General features: G+C 43.8%; 1 protein-coding gene across 1 annotated transcript in view; it reads left to right on the plus strand.

Moving 5' to 3' along the window:
• Nucleotides 1–11,394, plus strand: part of CASR (calcium sensing receptor) — an 82,045-nt gene extending 70,651 nt beyond the window's left edge. The window contains exons 6-7 of the mRNA XM_037836723.1: nt 7,079–7,202; nt 8,543–11,394. Coding sequence (XP_037692651.1) covers nt 7,079–7,202; nt 8,543–10,023 — 1,605 coding nt within the window. The 3' untranslated portion in view covers nt 10,024–11,394. The remainder of the gene's footprint in view (nt 1–7,078; nt 7,203–8,542) is intronic.
• The last annotated feature ends 10,756 nt before the right edge of the window (nt 11,395–22,150 follow it).

Here is a 22,150-nt window from a genome sequence, read left to right on the forward strand (position 1 = left end):
ACTTATTAATGCAGTATCTTAGAGCTAGATAGGACCTAAGGATCCTTATCTCCAACACTCCAGTTTGAAGTTGATGACGCTGAGGTTTGGGGGAGCAATGGTGAATTCCCAGGTCAAACAGATGGCTAGTGTAAGAGCTGAGACTAAACTCCAAGTGTCCCAACTCCATCCCCATGCTCCATCTTCTACACTATTCTTTCCATAGTTCTTTCCTTGTTTCACTACAGTAAATCAGAAGGAAAAGAGACCTTGTCATTGAAGGCCTGGAATTCAGGTGGGCTTCCTTAGCCAAAATTGGGCTGGCATCTTTGATGAGGCTGTTGTGGGGACCTGGGGACATTGATGACCTTCTGCTCCAGCCCACCCCTGGGGTGGTGGGATTTCTCTTTAGTTGGGAAACGTAGAAGGATGCAGTAAGAGGACCCAGAGACTGATATTCTTTTAATCCTTACCTATTACAAAGCAGAACTTGGTGCAGTGAAAAGTGCAGACTTTGGAAGACCAATGTGAGTGTGAATCTCAGCTCTCCAAATGGGCTGTTGCGTGAACTTGAGCCTGTTCTTTAGCCACCATGGGACTCATTTCTCCCTGAATTTGGAAGCAGAGATAATATACCTGTAAGGTCATTGTGAGGATTAAATGAGATAGTATCTTTCAACCTCCCCTCGAAAAGGAAAGCAGGATGGTTTAAGCTTCTGGACTACATTATCATATCTTATGCAAAGCATTATAAAGAAGAGAGAGGCATGGCAGAGACTGATAGAGTGCCCCCCCCCCAATATTTCTTCTCCCCCTGTTCTTTAATAATAGAACTCTTTTTTAGCTGGTCACATGACCACATAGAAAAATAACATTTCCCATCCTCCCTTTTAGCTAAGTGTGACTCCATCACTAAACTCTGAACGAGATGAGGCAGTGTTGTGTTGGCTTCTGGGAACCTTCTTTAACACATGCTTGAAAGCACCTTTGCTTTGTACTTCATCCCTTCCTGTGTCTTGCTCCCTGGCAACCAGATGCCACCATGAAGATGGCTGGCAGAACAACAAAGTAGAAAGAGTCTGGGTCTCCAGCACCATGGAGCGTCTCATCACTCTGGACCACCTCCCCAAACATTGATGAGTGAGAAACATACTTCTCTTTCAAACAGTGGTTTGAGCCATTGTTATTTTGAGGATTTTACCACTCACTGCTTGACAGAAATCATGAGGGAAAGCAACTAAACTCACTTTATGAGGCTAATATAATCTCAATTCCAAAAAAAAAAACACACAAGGGTACAAAAAAAAGACAATTATTGGCTTATCTTGTTTATAAACATAGATGCCTAAATATTAAATAAAATACTAGCTTATCTAGACCACAAATGTATAAAATATGTAATGCCTCATGACCCACTAGAGTTTATAGTGAATTTACAGGAATGTCATGATGGCCAAACAATTCAAGTTCATAAACATAGTTTTTCACATTAACAGATAAAAGAGAAAAATTCAATCACAATTGGTTGGCCAAGAGATGCAGAGAAAGCATTCAGTAACATTCACATTCTTTCAGATAAAAAACAGAAGTTCTATAAATCTAAGAACAGAAGGAAACCTTACCTTCATAAAGGATATCTACCAAAAACCTACAGATTTTAATCACTCTTTAATGTGGAAATTTAGAAGCATAACAGGTAGTAAATAACTAATAAATTTCTAGAGTAAGTTCTCAGTTACCTGGCATGGTAAAAGAACGAGATATGAGCAGGGCTTCTGAAATGGTAGAGCAATGATAAAATTGGACAAAACTAAGAAAACAACCATTTAAGGACTCTGAAAATCAACCAAAGCATACAACAAAATGTGAAGTGTTTTTTCAAGAAAAACTAATGACACTTAGGTAAAAACAGTGGGAGTCTGTGACATTTTAGCCTGGGGCTGTGGCACAATTATTTCTAATAATTTGGTTGATGATTCTTTTGGGTTTCCTATGTAGACAATTACATCATCTGCAAATAATGACAGTTTTATGTAGTCCTTTCCAACTTTCATGCCCTTATTTTTCTCATCTTATTCCATTAGCTAGGACCTCCAGGGCAGTACTAAATGGTTGTGGTGATTGTGAGCATCCATATTTTAAAGGGGAATGTTGTTAACATTTTCTCATACAGAATGAAGTTTGCTGTAGGTTTTAGGTTTGTTTGTTTGCTTTAGTTACCCTTTTTCAAGTTAAAGATATTTCTTCCTACTCCTTTTGCACCAAGAGTTTTTTAATCATAAGTTTGTTCTGACTTTTACCAAATGCTTTTTCTTCATCTATTGAGATGATCGTGTGATTTTTCTTCTTTAATTTGTTAATGATATGAATGATATGCATACATTTTCTAACATTAAACTTGTTTGCATTCCTGGCATAAACCCAACCTGATCATGGTGCATTTTCTTTCATTATGCTCTTTGATTCCATTTGCTAATTTTTTAGTATTTTTCATCTGTTTTCAAGTAGCAGAAAATAGCATTGCTCTTCCCAGATCCCATCAGGTTCCTTACAATTTGTATGCACCTTCAAGACTTCTAGCGGCTATTTTTGCTTCCAATAACCGAAACCTGCTGCTCTTTTTCAGAAGATTGCTTGCAAGCTACGAAGTCAACAGGCTCAGAAGAGCCTAAGTATTTACATTTCCTAGAGCTGCTCCTTAACCAGGGTGGAAACATGATAGCCTTAGCCAGGACAGGTCAGGACAACTCTGAGGCATAACTTCCAGCCCAGAGTTCCCCTGCAGGATCAGGCAGCAGCTACCTTCTCAGTGGGGTGCTTGAGGTCACACCCCACTAGTCCTTTTCCCCTTCCAGGTCCTACTTCCTCCATTCTCTGACCTGTTTCTATTATAATTCACTTGCACCCAAATGATTATTTTATATTCCTGATCTCTTTATTCTATCGTTTCTGCTCCTGTTGGCCTATGTTGTCCGGTTTGTTATTTTTTTCCTTTTGAGGTAGTTGCAAATCTTAGTGAGGAAGCACCAGAGGCTAGACTTCAGCCAGTGTCAGGCCTGGTGAGTTCCAAGAAAAGAGAGGAAGAGGGGGCCTGGGGCAGAGACTCCAGGCACCACCAACAAACCAGAGTCACTCCTGGGCCAAGCTGCTGTCCTGCTCAGGACTCCACTGTCAAGCCCCCGGGGAGAAGCAGTTTGGGGAAGACACAATTTCTCTAGATTTTAACCCTTGGGCCCTTGGGTCCTGGAAGAGGAGAAAAAGAGGAGTGAACAGCTGGGGTGAGTCAGTCCCTGCCTGTTCTACTCAACTCTCCACCCCGACACGGCTTTCACATGGCCCAGATTTTACTCCATTATCACCTGATCCAGACTGCCTGAGCCTGTGTGGGAAAGATTCTGTAGGGAGAAGCAGAGAAGGATTGTTCCCAAGCAAACGTAGGCAAGAGGCAAGAGTGGCACTTAAACTGCTTTTCTCTAATTTATCTCCGTTCAGTCATCCAACTTCTGCCCCCATTCATATACACTCACCGGTTCAAACAGCTTTTGGCCTTCCCAGGAATTGAAATTTCTGGAATTCCTTGTTGCTCTCTGTAGATTTTCCAGGGTTGATGTTGCTGGAAGGAGCCAGCACTCTAAGCTACTATGTCAGCTTGTCAGGAACTGGAAAGCAAGATATACTTTTTTTTTTTTTCTTATTTTTAACTTTTTATTTTTAAATAGTTTCAAACTTACAGGATAGTTACAAAAATAATACAAACCTTATACAGAGAATTCCAACATACCTCTTTCTTCTAATACCTTCATCCACCAATTTTAACATCTTGCTGTATTTGCCATATCATTCAATCTATCTGTCCATCAATCTATCAGTCTATCTTTCTCTGTCTGAATATCTATCAGTCCATTTTCTGAACACTTGAATGTAGATTTATGAATGTACGTATACATCATGCTTCTTGAACACTTAATGCTGTCACGTATAATTCCTAAGAACAAGGATATTCACTTATGCCTCCAACTTAAGTGCAGTTACCAAGTTCAAGAAATTTAACATTGACATAAAGTTTACTTCCAATTTTTTCCTATGTCCCAATAATGTCCTTCTGAGCCTTTTATCCTCCTTTATTAGATCCCATGCAGGATCACAAATTGCATTTAATTGCCATTGTCTCTTTAGTTGCTCTTTTCTTTTTTATTTACTTCTTTTTTATTTTACAATATATATATATATGTAAAATATACTTTTTAAGACCATGGATTTACCTTTAAAATGACTCCCTGATTTAAATACAGTGAGAAGTGCTTATTATTGTGATGAAAGAAATAAGTCTCAGTTACCCCGGCACCCTGGAGAGGCCACATGATTCAACTCATTTCGTAAATGCTCATCTGTATAACTGAGGAGAAACCAGGCTCACATTATCAGCAACATCCTGTGTTACCGACGCACGGCGGCTGCTCAGCCATCTCTGCCCGGCCGTGTCTGGCAGCCCTTGTAAGGGAGCTTCCCTGTGGTAGGTGGACCACCCTCCAGGACCCAGACACAGCGTGGTTGTGGTCAGGGCTCTGTGGAAACCTCAGGGTAGAGCCTCCCAGTTCTCCCATGCCTGTGAGGAACGTGGCCTCAGAAACACCTGCCTACAACCCAAAACTTAGAAGTTTGGAAAACAGTCCATTCCAAAACATGTCTAATGAATCCAGTGATTCTGGAGAACTTAGACTACAACAACGCTATTTCAATCAGTTGGAATTTTTCCCCCAAACAAGGCAGAACTCTGCAACAGTGCCATGCTGAGCCACTTTGGAGCCTGAAGCCAAAAGAAGAACCACAGTACTGATCCTGCCTTTATTTCTATTTTTGATATTTGGTTCATCACAGATTTTTTTGACATCAATTTTGATTTTTTTAAAATATTGCATTAAAATATTATTCATCCTGTGGCCTCTCTAAGCCAACTCTGCAGGTAAACTCACTGTCCTCCCCCACTACGTGGGACATGACTCCCAGGGGTATAAATCTCCCTGGCAACATGGGACAGGATTCCCGGAATGAGCCTGGACCCTGGATCGTAGGATTGAAAAAGCCGTCTTGACCAAAAAGGGGAAGAGAAATGAAACAAAATAAAGTTTCAATGGCTGAGAGATCTCAAATGGAGTCAAGAGGTCAATCTGGAGGTTATTCTTATGTGTCATATAGATATCCCTTTTCAGTTTTTAGTGTATTGGAATAGCTAGAAGGAAATACCTGAAACTGTTTAACTGCAACCCAGTATCCCTAATTCTTGAAGATGATTGTATAACTATATAGCTTACACAGCTTCTGTGATTGTGAAAACCTTGTGGATCGCACCCCCTTTCTCCAGTGTATGGACAGATGAGTAGAAAAATGGGGACAAAAAGTAAATGAATAATAGGAGGGTTGGGGGGATGGGATGTTTTGGGTGTTCTTTTTTACTTGTATTTTTATTCTTAGTTTTTTTGGAGTAATTAAAATGTTCAGAATTGATTGTGATGATGAATGCACAACTATATGATGTTACTGTGAACAACTGTACACAGTGGGTGAATTTATGGTATATGAATATATCTCAATAAAACTGAATTTTAAAAAAGTTTACAGCAAGCAAATATATATATGTATATGTATATGTGTGTGTATAAATATATATAATTCATCTTGATTAATGGATTTTTGGGTGCCCTCTTAAATTTTGCAGCCAAGCCAACAGCCTCACTTGCCTCACCCTAGTCCCAGCTCTGCTCTGCAATGAAAGGCAGAGCTGTGATCATACCATTAAGTTTAACATTCTAGGCATCCCTCATCCAGTCAGTCCTATGACCAAGTAAGACCTGTCTGATAATGAGCTGCCACCCAGCCACATATTTAGCAAAACCTAGCAATCAGGATGCAATGACATAGTTGTTCCAGACTTGACCCAACCAGATGTCCTGCTAGTGGGTTTGGAGCAATAGCACTTGTAATCGAAGCTAATGTGATTAATTACATGCTTTTGAGTTGCTCAAGCTTATTGTCTCACTGAAATTATATCATAAAACTGAGACATCATGAAGTAGTGTTGACACAGAGAAACAGGAGTGATGCATGCACATACACCCAACTCACGTTTGAATCCAAGACTAGCACCAAGCATGAATGCTAACTTATCACAGCTACTGACTTAAAAATTCACACAACACACACACAAAGAACTGCTGATCATGAGACCAACCCTTAGCCATCCTTGAACATCCTGTGTTATGGGATAAAAGCTCAGCAGCATCCATCCCAGGGTACAGCCTCACATGGCTGTGGACCTGCTACCGTAGTTTCTCTGACACACATCTGAACAAGCCAGAGCTTGGAGAAACCCAGTTGGTCTATGGGTCATCTGCTTTCTAGTGGCTGGACCTCTCGTGCACAATTCAGTCACTGAGTGCAGAGAACTCAGAAAAGCACTGAACTAGGAGCCAGAAGAGTCTCCAGCTTCACTCAAGGGGTGACTAGACAAGTTGCCAGCCTCTCTGAGTCTTGGTTTCCTCTTCTGTAAAGTGGGAACACCTGCCTGTCCTGCTTGCCTCACTGAGTTGCTGTAAGGATCTCAGGCATCACCCTGTGGACCCTAAAATAAAATTGCAGGAATGACAATTCAGTGCAAAGCTCATAGTCTCATTTTCAAGCATATTCCCTCTTGCCTCAATGCTTCCCCATGTAACTATCACTCCATATGTGGGTCCATATCCCTGTAGCTTTTACTTTGTCTCAAGCCTTTTAATTCCCTTTTAGGTAAACAGGTGTCTTACTCTGGGGGCTGGAGGGACAGGATGGGGAGAATTATGTAAGCAGATGTTTTGCTTACATAGTCATCCTAGAATCCTGTAGATGTGTGTGTGTGTGTGTGCACGTACATGCATGTGCATGGACACCCATAGGCATTTTCCCCCTTTCACAGAGACAGAGAACACAGACCTCTGGACCTGCCTCTGCCTGGAGCCGGCCACATCAGTCCTTGTGCCCAGTCCCCCACTCTTGCCTTGTCAGAGGGACTGTAAAATGGAGCCCATAGCTGCAGCCACTCATTCTTGTGCTCTGTGTCCTCCAGGTGCCCTTCTCCAACTGCAGCCGAGTCTGCCTGGCAGGGACCAGGAAAGGGATTATTGAGGGGGAGCCCACCTGCTGCTTTGAGTGTGTGGAGTGTCCTGATGGGGAGTACAGCGATGAGACAGGTAGGAGAACTGTCCCCGATGGACACTGTGCTGGGCTCAGGCCACTTCACGGGCCAAGGGCCAGCAAAGCCCTTGGAAGGGCTGGGCCAAGATGGTGCTTGGCAAAGCTTCTCATTGAACAAGCATGCGTCTGAACATAGCACTGTGCTGAGCACTGAGAGGGGACAGAAAAGGGATGTTAGATGTTGTTTTAGTACCACAAAAGCCTAAAACGCACATTTCTCTTACTCTGGTTCAGTTCTCCTATGCTTTTTCCCTTTTCTTATCGCTCATGGCCTTCAGTAAACAAAGCTCTGCCTGCTCCAGGCTCCAGAGTCAACAGACCATGATAGTTTGTCTGCTCAGTGCCTGGCACTGTAATTACTGTCTTATTTATGTTTTTCCTGTGCCTCAGCTTCTTCATAAAAAGAGGATAATAATTAAACCTAGCTTATAGAGTTTCAAGAATTAAACAAGTTAATATTGGTAAAGCACATAAGTGTCAGACAAATGTTTGGTAAATAAAATCTTGACGGGCACATTGGAAGCACCCTATAAATATTAGCTGTGATTGGTTTCACTGTTATTGTCTTATCTCCTCCTCACCACAGTCATGGAGTTCAGCTTCCATTTTAAAGTTGAGAAAACTCAGGCTCAGCAAAGTTAAGGAACCTCACCAAAATCACACAGCTAGTAAATGGCAGGGCCAGGATTCCCATCCAGATCTGTGACTGCAAAGTCCGTTTTTCTTTCACTCTCTAGAACTGTCACTGCCTGGGAGAGTTTAAGACTTTACAAATATTTGTTGACTGAACGTGTCTACAGCCTCTCTCATTGGAAACCCTTAGACGTGCAGTGAGGAAGGCTCAGGCCATTGCCTGGGATTCTCTGCCTTGATCTAAGAGGAAGACTGCTCCGGCCTGGCCTGTCTACAAAGCCCACCCATATATCCAAAATATGTCAGGATGAGAGCTTGAACACTCTATTGAGATCATGCCAGACCTCTCTAATGTGCAGGGCAGCCACCTGTCACCTCTCCACAAAGCTGATCATTCGCTACTATGAACCTGGTATTGTTGATAGAAATACGTGCATTTTACCACCATCACCAACATGCAAAAGGGGGAAAAAATAATGGAACCATCAAAAGTACATGAAATTAGCCAAGTAAATTATTAAACATGTCAGATTCAATACATTATTTGGTATGTAAAAATCACAATTATTTCACCAATAAAAAAATGAAATGACTGTGTCCAATAATATGTGTGCTCTCACTACCACATATATGCACACACACACATACACACATTTTAATCTATGCCACCCAGAAACTAATTCTTTACCGGGACATTTTATAGATGCCAGTGCCTGTGACAAATGCCCTGATGATTTCTGGTCCAACGAGAACCACACTTCCTGCATCGCCAAGGAGATCGAGTTTCTATCATGGACAGAGCCCTTTGGGATTGCACTCACTCTCTTTGCCGTGTTGGGCATTTTCCTGACAGCCTTCGTGCTGGGTGTCTTCATCAGATTCCGCAACACACCCATTGTCAAGGCTACCAACCGAGAGCTCTCCTACCTCCTCCTCTTCTCCCTGCTCTGCTGCTTCTCCAGCTCCCTGTTCTTCATCGGGGAGCCACAGAACTGGACATGCCGCCTACGCCAGCCAGCCTTTGGCATCAGCTTCGTGCTCTGCATCTCGTGCATCCTGGTGAAAACCAACCGTGTGCTCCTGGTGTTTGAGGCCAAGATCCCCACGAGCTTCCACCGCAAGTGGTGGGGCCTCAACCTGCAGTTCCTGCTGGTTTTCCTATGCACCTTCATGCAGATCGTCATCTGCGTGATCTGGCTCCACACGGCGCCCCCCTCAAGCTACCGCAACCATGAGCTGGAGGATGAGATCATCTTCATCACGTGCCACGAGGGCTCGCTCATGGCACTGGGCTTCCTAATTGGCTACACCTGCCTGCTGGCTGCCATCTGCTTCTTCTTTGCCTTCAAGTCCCGGAAGCTGCCGGAGAACTTCAACGAAGCGAAGTTCATCACCTTCAGCATGCTCATCTTCTTCATCGTCTGGATCTCCTTCATTCCAGCCTACGCCAGTACCTACGGCAAGTTCGTCTCCGCGGTGGAGGTGATCGCCATCCTGGCGGCCAGCTTCGGCTTGCTGGCCTGCATCTTCTTCAACAAGGTCTACATCATCCTCTTCAAGCCATCCCGCAACACCATCGAGGAGGTGCGCTGCAGCACCGCTGCTCACGCCTTCAAGGTGGCCGCCCGGGCCACGCTGCGCCGCAGCAACGTCTCCCGCAAGCGGTCGGGCAGCCTCGGGGGCTCCATGGGATCCACCCCTTCCTCTTCCATCAGCAGCAAGATCAACAGCGAAGACCCCTTCCCACAGCCGGAGAAACAGAAGCAGCAGCAGCAGCCTCTGGCCCTGACACAACCGGAGCAGCCGCAGCAGCCCCTGACCCAGCAGCAGCCCAGATGCAAGCAGAAGGTCATTTTTGGCAGCGGCACCGTCACCTTCTCGCTGAGCTTTGATGAGCCTCAGAAGAACGCCGTGGCTCACAGGAATTCCACGCACCAGAACTCCCTGGAGGTCCAGAGGAGCAGTGATCCCCTAACCAGACACCAGGCGCTTCTCCCACGCGGGGAGTCGGGCTCGGAACCAACCATCCAGGAGGCAGGCTTGCAGGGGCCTGCTGGTGGAGACCACGAGCCAGAGCTGGAGGGCCCTGAAGAGATGTCCTCGGCGCTCATGGTGTCCAGCTCGCGGGGCTTTGTCATCAGTGGCGGAGGCAGTGCAGTCACAGAAAACATACTGCATTCCTAGAAGCCTAGTCTAGAGAGAATCCAGAGATTCTCTGACAGGGATGAGGCTACTCCTTTCCTCTGGGGAAGGAGGGATAAAAGACACATCAAACACCTCGATCTTAGTTGCACTGTTTTAAATGACAGTGAATTGATGAATGTTCCATTTAAAATTGAAAAAAAAAAAAAAAGAGCTGTGTGATCTGTGGTCAGATTTGTCAGTGTTGAGATTGCAGTAATCATACTTGCCGTTCATCCACTCCCAATTTTCCTCCTCTGTTCTATCCCACCCAACACCTCAGAAGTAAAAGCAAGGCTTTAAGTTACCCCCTACTCCCTTTTTCTCCCTCTGTTGTTGTTGTTTTTATTTTTTATTTTTTACATGTATTGAAATGTCCACCCTGAAGACAGATCATGGACATCTTGACCCAAAGGAAAAAAAAAAAAAAAAAAACATGCAGATTGGCATGACATCAGATTTGCCACCACTAGAATTAGAGTCTGAAAGACAGAACGTCACCAGGGCTGCCCTGACCCTGGAAAGAATTTTAAATGTTCAATGTAAGGTGAATGTGTTCCCTCCTATTTATGAAAGTCATAAGATACTTGGTCTCCTACTTGCTGCTGCTATTGTGTGTCATCCTGAAGATTAGCACTCCTCCCGTACTAATACATCTGGTGTTGTCCAGAACATGGTAGTAATGCCGTTTTTAGATTCCAGGATCACAAGAATCACCTCAAATTGTTGGGAAGAGACTGCATACATCCAATGAACTGTATCTGTAATTAATTTTGCTATCTGTAGCTTTTTGTTTGCTTCTGTTGTAATAGCCCCTGGATAATATAAACTGAAAAATGCCACAGTTTGGTTTATATAAGGCAGTATTACTGAGCTCCATTTTCCTTACCCATCCATCAACCCCATCCCCATGAGCTGAGCTCTGTGTGAGCTCTTTCAGGGCTCAGGGAACCAGAAGCATCCTCCATTCCTGCCCCAACAGCTTCCAGAAGCCAGATACTCACCTGCCCCTATGGAGAATAAGCTCTTAGTTGTTGGAGTAAGAAAGTGGGTTCCAGGAAGGCATGCTCCCAGGCATTAGCCTGGTGCTAAAACCCCCAAATGTCATAACTACATTCCCTTCAGCTGTGGACTCAGCCCCTGGGCAGCTAAAGGGGTCGAATGGAATACTGCTGGGCACTGAGGCTCTGGGGCCATGGAGACATGGGCTCAAGCCCTGGCTTTGTCACTCAGAGGCTGAGTGACCTCAGGCAGGGAGCCTTCACCTCTCAAGGCCTCAGTTTCTTTGTCTCTGAAATGGTGGTAATAATCATTCTTTTCCCTCAGAGCTCTTACGTGGATTAAATGCGACAATGTACGTAAAGCACTTAGCATGGTGCCTAGCACATAGTAAGCACTCAATAAATATTAAATATTATTACTGATATTGTCATTATTATTTTTTTCACTTTCTTAGACAACAAAACAAAGATTCTTTCTTGACCCATTCAAATTTTAGTGACTATCCCATTGATCACAATAAGAAGCCCAAGAACTCCAGGATCCCAGTTCAAGGGGTCAGCCTGGTAACACTGGCTCATGGTGAAGAACCAGACAGGCTGGTCAGCCCTGAGGGCCCCGTGCTCCACCGTGTGATCAGCAGCACCAAGGGAAGACTGTCACTGACAGGGCAGCAGTTTCTCAGATCACTCTTTCTAAGTGTCACTATAGCAATTAAAGCTGCCCGGGGCCTGAAATTTTGTTACCCTTGGTGACTCCTTCCTCTGATGATGTTCTTCCAAAGAGGTGCTTTTCCGTGACTTCTAAGGTCATTGGTTGACATGATGGTTGTTACTTTTGATGAAGAAGCCCTAGAGGACAGCACATGGCAGTATGCCAGCAAGACACAGAGGAGAACCCTGGTGAAGCACCTGCTCCCTCAGCTGGAAAGTACACCAGCCCAGAAATAGAGCCAGGACATGCCTCTGGGCAAGGCATAGAGTTAAGTGAACATTTTGCTCGGTCTTTAAAAAAAGAAGACGATAAGAAAAAAATGCTGAAAATTTAATGGCTTGGTGTCTCAGTTTCCTGGCTGTCATCACAAATACCATTGGCTTACAGTTTTGGAGGCTGGAAGGTTTGCTTCCTCCCGAGGTTGTAGTGATTCTGGCTGCCAGCAATCTTTAGGGTTCCTCGGCTTTCCCTGTCACGTGGTGATGCCCCCTCCTGTCTCTTCTGAGTTCTGTGGACTTTAGCTTCTCGCTTCCCCGTGGATTTTTCTTCCTTTGGTCTTCTCTAACAAGCCTCTAGTAATAGGATTAAGACCAATCCTGATTCAGTTGACCACACCTTAATTAAAAACAGCATCTTCAAAAGCTCATATTTACAATGGGTTCACACCCACAGGAATGTATTAAGATTAAGAACATTTTTTTTCCTGGGGTACACAATTCAGCCTGTCACACTTGGTTGTTAACATGTCAAAATAGCTATGTGGAAACAGTGTCAACAAAATACTCATCTTTCCAGGGTGTGACTTCAATATACAGCTCACTCAAGCAGATGGGAAGAAGGATTGGCTCAGTAAGGAAAATATGCAATATTTACATTGAGTTTCTATTTTGCCATGTGTTTGCAAATAACGTAACCTCTCCACGTATTCAGGTAAGAAAGGTAAACTAGACATCACTGTCCTAATGTATACGTAGCAGGCACAAATCTCAGCACAAAAACAGGGGAGTTTGATAACAACCCACGTTTTATCTCAAATTCCCATTCAGCCTGGTGACAGAAACTTCTTCTTAGTCAAATCAGGGCTTTTTTAATTATTTCAGAGTTTTTTCTCAATCAGTTTAGATGTTTTGGGGTCAATTTAGAGATTTCTTTTTTCCTTCCCTCTTCCAGGAGGGTTTTGAAGTATAAAGGGAGTAGGGTTCCTTGATTGTCAGCAGCTCGTGTTGATACCTCTGAGGGAAATCTTGTCCAGCCATCTGTAAATTCCCCTCCATGCTGGCATTCTCTGAGGCGTTCACCTTCCCATCTGGTCTCCGGCCAGGGCATCCATAATGGTTTTCACAGCTGCATCTCTTTGTCCCAACTGCTACACACCTCCCAGTCCTGCCAGCTCTGTCAGCATCTCCACGCCCATCGCTGGGGCAAGGGAACTACCCAGAAGCAGTAGAAGCTCCCAGACCCCTCCCACTAAACATCCCACACTGCCTTGTCCACATGGCTGCCATCTCCCTGCAATGCCATGGAGAATTCATGGAGGCTAACAAGCTCCCAAGGCATACATAAGAAACAGGGCACAGATCCTCAAACCTCCAAAAGCATTTGTGATGAGCAGGAAAATTGTCCCCCAAAGATGCCCAACATCCTACTCTCCAGAACCCGTGAATATGCTAGTGGTAAAGGGGAATTAAGGTGCAGCTGAAATTAAGTCTGCTAATCAGCTGACCTTGAGATGGGAAGATTATCCTTCATTACCCAGGTGGGCCCAAAGTAATCACAAGTCTCCTTAATGGGAGGCAGACAGGTCAGTATCAGAGCAATACAATGTGAAAAAGGCTCAACCAGCCATTTCTGGCTTTGAATATGGAAGGGGGCCATAAGCCAAGGCAAGCAGGCAGCCTCCAGGAGCAAAAAAAGGCAAGAAAATGGATTCTTCCCTAGAGCTTCCAGAAAGGAATGCAGCCCTGCCATTACCTTGATCTTAGCCCAGTGAGACCCTTCCCAGACTTTCAGCCTCCAGAATTGTAAGACAATACATTTGTTTGTTTTAAACCACTGAGTTTGTGATAATTTGTTACAGCAGCAACAAGCCACTAGTACCACATTTTATCATCATCTCCTCTCCCTGGGCTTGCCAGTTCAGGACGGCAGACCAGGGCCTTTCAAGAGATCTGCGCCCAATCCCACTCTGCTACTTGCCTCTCCAACTAGCTCTCTGGCTCTCCTCCCAGAAGGGAGTTCTAATCACTATTCTGTTCCTTGAAATATGTTTCAGGGAGCATAAATCTTATGTCTTGAGACTTTCTGGGCTTTGGCTTTTGTGATGGTTAGGTTCATTTGTCAACTTGGCCAGGTGACGGTATCCAGCTGTCTGGTCAAGCAAGCACTGGCTTGACCTTTGCTGTGAGGATGTTTGTGGCTGGTTAATAAACCAATGGGCTGGTTTATTAAATCATCAGTCAATTGGCTGCAGCTGTGACTGATGACGTCAGTGAAGGGCGTGTCTTCCACAATGGAGAATGCAGTTGGCTGGATTTAATCCAATTAATCAGTTGAAGACTTTTAAGTGAGACAGATAGAGGACCTTCACTTCTTCTTCGTCTGACCAGCAGTGTTTCCTGAGGAGTTCATTGAAGTTGCCAGTTCGTTTCCTGAGGAGTTCATCGGACATCTTCGTTGGAGTTGCCAGTTTGATGACCAGCAGTGTTTCCTGAAGAGTTCGTTGAAGTTGCCAGTTCGTTTCCTGAGGAGTTCATCGGACATCTTTGTTGGAGTTGCCAGTTTGATGCCTGCCCTACAGAATTTGGACTTATGCATACCCACAGTTGTGTGAGACACTTTTATAAATCTTATATTCATAGATATCTCTCATTGATTCTGTTTCCCTAGAGAACCCTAACTAACACAGCTTTTAATAATTTAACAGCCATGGTCTCTGTTCTAGTTCGCTAATGCTGCCAAATGCAAAACACCAGAAATGGATTGGCTTTTATAAAGGGGGTTTATTTGGTTACACAGTTACAGTCTTAAGGCCATAAAGTGTCCAAGCAATTGGGTACCTTCACTGGAGGATGACCAATGGTGTCCGGAAAACCTCTGTTAGCTGGGAAGGCATGTGGCTGGCATCAGCTCCAAAGTTCTGGTTTCAAAATGGCTTTCTCCCAGGATGTTCCTCTCTAGGCTGCAGTTCCTCAAAAATGTCACTGTTAGTTGTGCTTGGGATATTTGTCCTCTTTCAGCCTCTCTGGAGCAAGAGTCTGCTTTCAACGGCCACCTTTAAACTGTCTCTCATCTGCAGCTCCTGTGCTTTCTTCAAAGTGTCCCTCTTGGCTGTAGCTCCTCTTCAAAATGTCACTTACAGCTGCACTGAGTTCCTTCTGTTACGTCAGCTCATTTATATGGCTCCACTGATCAACTTAGACCCACCCTGAATGGGTGGAGCAACACCTCCATGGAAATTATCCAATCAGAGTCGTCACCCACAGCTGGGTGGGGCACATTCCAAAGAAACACTCAAAGAATTACAATCTTATCAACACTGATAACGTCTGCCTACACAAGATTACATCAAAGATAATGGCATTTGAGGGACATAATGCACTCAAACTAGCACATTCCACCCCCTGGACCCCAAAATGACATTGTCTTTCCATATACAAAATACATTCATCCCACAACAATATCACAGAAACTTAATCATTTCAGTAATGATAGTTAAGTACAAGATCCTATCAAAATCAGTTACAAGCATGGTCTGTCCTAAAGCAAAATTCCCCTCAGGCTCTGTACCTGTGAAACTTAGAACAAGTTATCTGCTTCCTATATACAAAGGAGGGACAGTCATAGGATAAACATTTCCATTGCCATAAGGAGAAACTGAAAGGAAAACAGGGTTTAAGGGACCAAAACAGTTCCTAAAACCTGCAGGACAAACTACGTTAGATTTCAAAGTCTGAGAGTCATTAACAGAATGACGTTGCATCCTTGGGGCTTGAGAGAGCAGGAGTCTAACCCTTCCTTGGCCTTTGCAGCAGCCCTTTCCTCTCCAAATTCTTGGGTGAGTGCTCCAACATATCCACACATTGGGGAGACCACCTTCTCAGCTCCACCATCCTCAAACCTCGGGGCAGCACCCAGATTCCCTTCCATCTCCAGGGCACATGCTCAACCCCTTCAGAACAGTTTGGTGGCAGCCAGGCTCTCTCCAATTTCCTGGGAACATGCTCCACCCTCTTTGTGGCTTGAGGTGGCAACACCTTTCAAGAACGTGGAGGTGGAAGGCCCACCCTCCACCTCCGGGGCAAACTCACTCTTTCCATGTGTGTGAGCCACTCCGGTCTCCTAGCCTGAGACCTCTTGATTCCAGACCTCAACTTCCATGGCTCTGTCTTTGAAGAAATTTTTCCTTCAGTTTGTTCCTTGTCTGTCTCCTCCAGTCCAGACCGGCAACGGCTCTGCCTATAAAGATCCTGCAAAAATTCTGTTGGCTTTGCATGAAGCACACAGGGGTCAAAGCCATCAGAAAATAGGACTTTCCAGAAATCCTTTCTGCTTAACTCCTTTTCCAATCTTGGCTTGTACTGAAATGGTGGCTGGGTTCCATGTTTGGTTATATCCTCACACTGGGCTGTAGTTTCTGGGATTCCACCCCTTGGAAGCCCATAATTTTCCAAGCCATCAGCTTCTGGTTTCTTTGAACCCAAGAGTTCAGTTCTAAGTTTATCTCTCTCCGCTCACATTCTACTATAAGCTGCAAGGAGAAGCCAGGGTACATCTTCCACATGTACTCTGGAGATCTCCTCAGCTAAGTATTCCAGGTTGTCGCTTTCAAATTCTTCCTTCCATCTGACACCAAGACTCAATTTTGCCAAATTCTCTGCCACTTTAAAACAAGGATCACCTTTCTTCCAGTTCACAACAACACAGTCATCATTTCTGTTCAAGGTCTAGTCAGAAGTATCTTTAGAGTCCATATTTCCACAAACAGTCTCTTCAAAGCAGTTTAGGCCTTTTCTATCAAACTCCTCACAATTTTTCCAGAATCTTCCCCTTATCCATTTAAAAAGCCATTCCAACATGTTTGGTATTTGCAAACTCAGCAGCACAAGCACCCCACTTCCGGTACCAAAATCTGTTCTAGTTTGCTAATGCTGCCGAATGCAAAACACCAGAAATGGATTGGTTTTTAAAAGGGGGGTTTATTTGGTTACACAGTTACAGTCTTAAGGCCATAAAGTGTCTAAGCAATTGGGTACTGTTCTAGTTTGCTAATGCTGCAGAATACAAAACACCAGAGATGGATAGGCTTTTATAAAATGGGGGTTTATTTCACTACACAGTTACAGTCTTAAGGCCACAAAACGTCCAAGGTAACACATCAGTAATCAGGTACCTTCACTGGAGATGGCCAATGGCGTCTGGAAAACCTCTGTTAGCTGGGAAGGCACATGGCTGGCATTGGTTCCAAAGTTCTGGTTTCAAAATGGCTTTCTCCCAGGACGTTCCTCTCTAGGCTGCAGTTCCTCAAAAATGTCACTGTTAGTTGCTCTTGGGATATTTGTCCTCTCTCAGCTTCTCTGGAGCAAGAATCTGCTTTCAACGGCCACCGTCAAACTGTCTCTCATCTGCAGCTCCAGTGCTTTCTTCAAAGTGTCCCTCTTGGCTGTAGCTCCTCTTCAAAACATCACTCACAGCTGCACTGAGTTCCTTCTGTTATGTCAGCTCATTTATATGGCTCCATTGATCAACTTAGACCCACCCCGAATGGGCGGAGCAACACCTCCATGGAAATTATCCAATCAGAGTCATCACCCACATCTGGGTGGGGTGCATTCCAAAGAAACACTCAGAGAATTACAATCTAATCAACACTGATAACGTCTGCCCACACAAGATTACATCAAAGATAATGGCATTTGGGGGACATAATACATTCAAACTGGCACAGTCTCTTAAACTGCTATCTTTTAGTGGCAGAAACCTGAATAACAGTAATGTTGGCAAAACTGGAAGTTGGTTTTCTCTTGTATAAATGAAGTCATGAGGTAAATCTATGATCACCTCCTAATCCCTTTTCTTTGAAAGATTCCTTAGTGGCCCTACTGGCAATGGGAAAGTGCTTATCTTTCCTTTCAAAATAAAAGTGAATTATATAGTTATGAAGGATTTTTACTCAAATGAAGGAGTTTCTTTGAGGGTTTTAAGTATTTACATTGGAAATTTAGAGGTGATGATCAGCATTTAACATCATCACTTTGAAAGTCCCTTTGATGGTCAAAAGTTCTCTAACTATGTTAGTTTTGATTTTGGAGAGGTTGGGGCTACCTACCTGAAAAGTTTTATTCAATGGCAATGTGGTCTTTTCCTGTTTGGCCTAGCTAAAGTAATACATCCGTGCGCTAGCTCAGGCCAAGGCCAGAGTTTCCTTTTTCTCGGGTCCTGCTTTTGAACTCATCAGTGCTTGAAGGGCAATGGAATATCAAAAGGGGTGCTGGCTAATCACTGGAGGGGTGACCTGAATTGCTTTGAGCCTGACTGGTCATTTTAGGAGTCTGTTGAAGGCAAAGGCAGCTCAAAGTTGGGTAGAATTGGGGTAGGTGAGAGAAAGTTGTTGTAGTAAGATCTCTCTACAAGACACCCTGGATTTCCTGAACCCAGTCATGGAAGAGTACTAGGGGATGAATGAAGAACTTCAAATGGAATTTTCTGTCTTTTTCAAGAAGTGTGATAGGGGTCAGGGATACAACAAGTAGAGGGTAGGACTAATCACCAGAATAAAGGTGCATTCCAACGATAGGGGGAGGAGCTTTAGCCATGGGGGGGGCACTTCTCATCAAGTGGAATAAGAGATGAAGAACTACTGGATGAAGGACAAAAAGGGGCAGGAAACTGGGCAGAAGCAGCCTGAATATGTGCTCTATGGACTGGAGGGACAACTGTGTCTCCAGCAACAGTGGGAGTTAGGGAGACTGTCATAGTTTGCCAGGGTTTCCATAACAAATACAACAGATTGGTTGACTTGAACAACAGGAATTTATTCTTTCAGAGTTTTGAAGGCTAGAAGTTCAAAATCAGGGCGTTGGCAGGATCATAATTTCTCAAGGTTTGTAATGGTCTGGTGGTGGCTTGCTGGCAATCCCTGACTCAAATCTCTACCACCTTTATATGGCAATCTGTCTCCTTCTGTTTCATATTCCTACCAGTGTGCTCAAATTTCTTCTGCTTATAAGGACATCAGTCATACTTGATTAAGGCTCACCCTGAATCAGTTTGGCATCATCTTATATGATATTCAAAGATCCTATTTATAAATGAGTTTATATCCACAAGACTAGGGGTTGGGACCTGAACATGTCTTTGTGGGGACATGTTTCAATCTATAACAGAGACCTTCTCTTCTGTTGGGGTTGAGCCCTGCACGAGATTAGAGGGCGCTTGGAGTGGGGGTAAGGATACTTGTTTATATTCAGAGCCTGATTAGAGGAACTGAGGAGTAATGGAGCTATATCACCAGTTGGCCTGTCTCTGAAATTTGGACATTAGCCACCTATATTACTGCCTAGCTTGAGAGGCTAGAACCAATAAAAGCAGTTAACTCTAGGACTCAATTCCCAGCACACGCAAATGCTCATCAGTAGCAATTATTAAAGGATTTGATCCCTGAAAAAAGCATCAGGAAATGTTTTTGGAAGAATGTGGTTGACCTCCTTGATGTCAACTCGAAGATATGTCCACTGCTCAAAACCTCCTGATTTTTAAAAAATGTTTTGTTTCTTTATTACCTTTAAAAATACACAAATGATAGATTGCTGCTTGATGGTGTACCAAGTAATCATTTCTGCTTCTTTAGAATTTTCTATACTTCCCAAATATTACACATTAATCACAAAATTATATCAGAAAAGATAAAGAAAATAATTTAAAATAATAACCATATAAACAAATTTTAAACAGAGAAGAATACAAGAATCTCCATATTAGGATAGTCACCATTCCTAGAAAATTTTTCTGGAGCTCTAAATGGCCCCAGGACTTTTACAGAACTATTTCTTATTTGTTTTATTTACTCATAAGCAGGATAAGTATATTAAAAAGTGGAAAACCAGAGGCAGGATTCTAAGCAGAGTAGCAGATATGATATACTCTCTTGAACAAGTTACTTAATATTCCTTTGTCTCAGTTTCTTATGTAAAATGGGTATTACCCACCATAATTACCAACCATGGTTATTTGCCAAATAAAATAAATGATGTAAAATGCCACCTTCAGGAATATGGGGAAAATACAGATAATCATTAAAGGCACAGATGGCTAGGGTTTCAAGGGTTTCCTTTTAAAAGGCTATTCAAGACAATATGGATCAACATGGCATAAACAGCTACTAAAAACCTCTCCCCGGAGATTCAGCAAAGAAAAGGACAATTCTCATTTGTTCAGAAATCTGAAGGAAGGTATAGACTGGAGAAGGATCCCACAAACACTGAATCAAAAAAAGAAAAGAAATCACATAGGAAACCTCTGTTGCAGCCCAGCTGATCCTCTCCTCTCCCTGTCACTCAGCCTTATCCAGCTTGGGAATTTCCTAGAGGCAGTAGCTGGGATCCCTCCCACCTCCCACTGGGTACACAGACTATAAAATCTCTCACAGCAGTGTGAAAGTTCCCCACCCATATGCAGACACAGAGACCCAAGCCCACAGGGACCTACAGCAGGACTTAAGTCACGAGGGAGGGTTGACTACAAAAGGGCGGCAAGGGAGAGCGTCCACAATTGTGGATCAGGGAGAGAACCACAAAATCATCCCTGAAAGCAGCAAGTAGCCAGGAAGAAAACACCCAAATCAACTGTTTAGGGACCTGGGGGACAGGGGAGGACATTTCAAGGCCCAGGTCAGTGAGGGACAAAGTCTGAGAAAACATGGATAGAGATTATGTTTCTAGCCCTCGGTCCTGGTGCCCATCCCCCAGTCTTGAGGGAAACAGCAGACGGAGGCCTGATTCTTGCCTAGGGAACGCTGCAGACTGCGGCAGCTGGGGGAATCCTCTGCTGCAATAAAGTGGAGGACACAGCCCCAGGTGGAGCCAGACTTTAGCCAGTGAAGTGAGGGCACAGGAACCCCACAGTTTCAGCCCCACCCAGTCAGACAATTCCTGGGCCCCAGGAGGTAAACAGCTTCTGAGGACAATTAAGTCACCAAACAGCACCATCTTCTGGGCAGGCCAGAAAGTGTGGGAAGAATGCAGGGCTTTTCTGAGCCTGAGCTGTTCTACATCCCCTGCATGGGTACCCGGTCCTGTTTTGTCTGAGAAATACGGAAGACCCAACTGTCAGAGCAGCGCCCTAATACAAACCTGAGCAACAACTAAACCCTAGATGAGAGAGAGAAGTCAATCTTCAGAATTGATCCATCAAGTTAATCAGATAACCAGATATCAACAAAAAATCACAAGGAATACTAAAACTCAAGAAGAAATGGCCTAGTTGAAGGAACAGATCAAAAAAATCAGAGGAGATACAGAATCTGGAGCAACTAATCAAAGATGTGCAAACAAATCTCCTGAATCAATTCAAAGAAATGAAGGAAAATGTGTATAAAGAAATAAAAGATATCAAAAAGACACTAGGTGAGCATAAAGAAGAATTTGAAAGAACACATAAGAATAAGGTATCGAAATAAAAGATACTGAGATGAAATTTAAAATATACTGGAGATACACAAAAGCAGATTTGAAGAGGCAGGAGAAAGAATCAGTGAGCTAGAAGACAGATCAACTGAATTTGAACAGCAAAAGAACAAATGGAGAAAAAAATGGAAAAATTTGGGCAGTGTCTCAGGGAAAGTGAAGTGGGGTCCTTGGTCAGAGGAGATGTCATTTGGATTCCCCAAAGGATGGTTGAGCCACTTTTCCAAAGTGTCCTATGTACATACTGTATCCGCATAATGAACTGGAAAGGCATGGCCATAGCCTGAATAGGTGTCTACCATGGTAGGGAGCCAGTGTAGTCCATTTCCCATGAGCGGCAGGCCCAGTGTGGCCCCTCTGGGAATAACACCTAAATGCCCTTTTCAGGCTTTGGCTTGTTGTCAATATCTCTCACATTGTTAAATAGCAGCTTGGGCCTCTTTTAATGAGAGAGGTAATCTGTGTTCCCGGGCCCATAATTTCATGGTGTCAGAATTTCCATATCCAGTTCGGTGATGGATCCACCTAGCAATGGAAGCAGTCATGGGAAACGCAGCTATTTCATGGAAGTCACTAAGGGTAAGTTCATTTTCTTCATCCTTCAAGCAGGGTTCATCCTTGGCCTCTCTCCCAGGAGGGTCTCCGGCCTCATCAGGGGTGAAAAGTAGCTTGATACGTCCTTTATCAGCTTGGTCATTCCAATAATGTTTATCATGGTATCTCACCATGCAGTAACA

The sequence above is a fragment of the Choloepus didactylus genome, chromosome 1, assembly GCF_015220235.1.
Source record: "Choloepus didactylus isolate mChoDid1 chromosome 1, mChoDid1.pri, whole genome shotgun sequence".
NCBI lineage: Eukaryota > Metazoa > Chordata > Mammalia > Pilosa > Megalonychidae > Choloepus > Choloepus didactylus.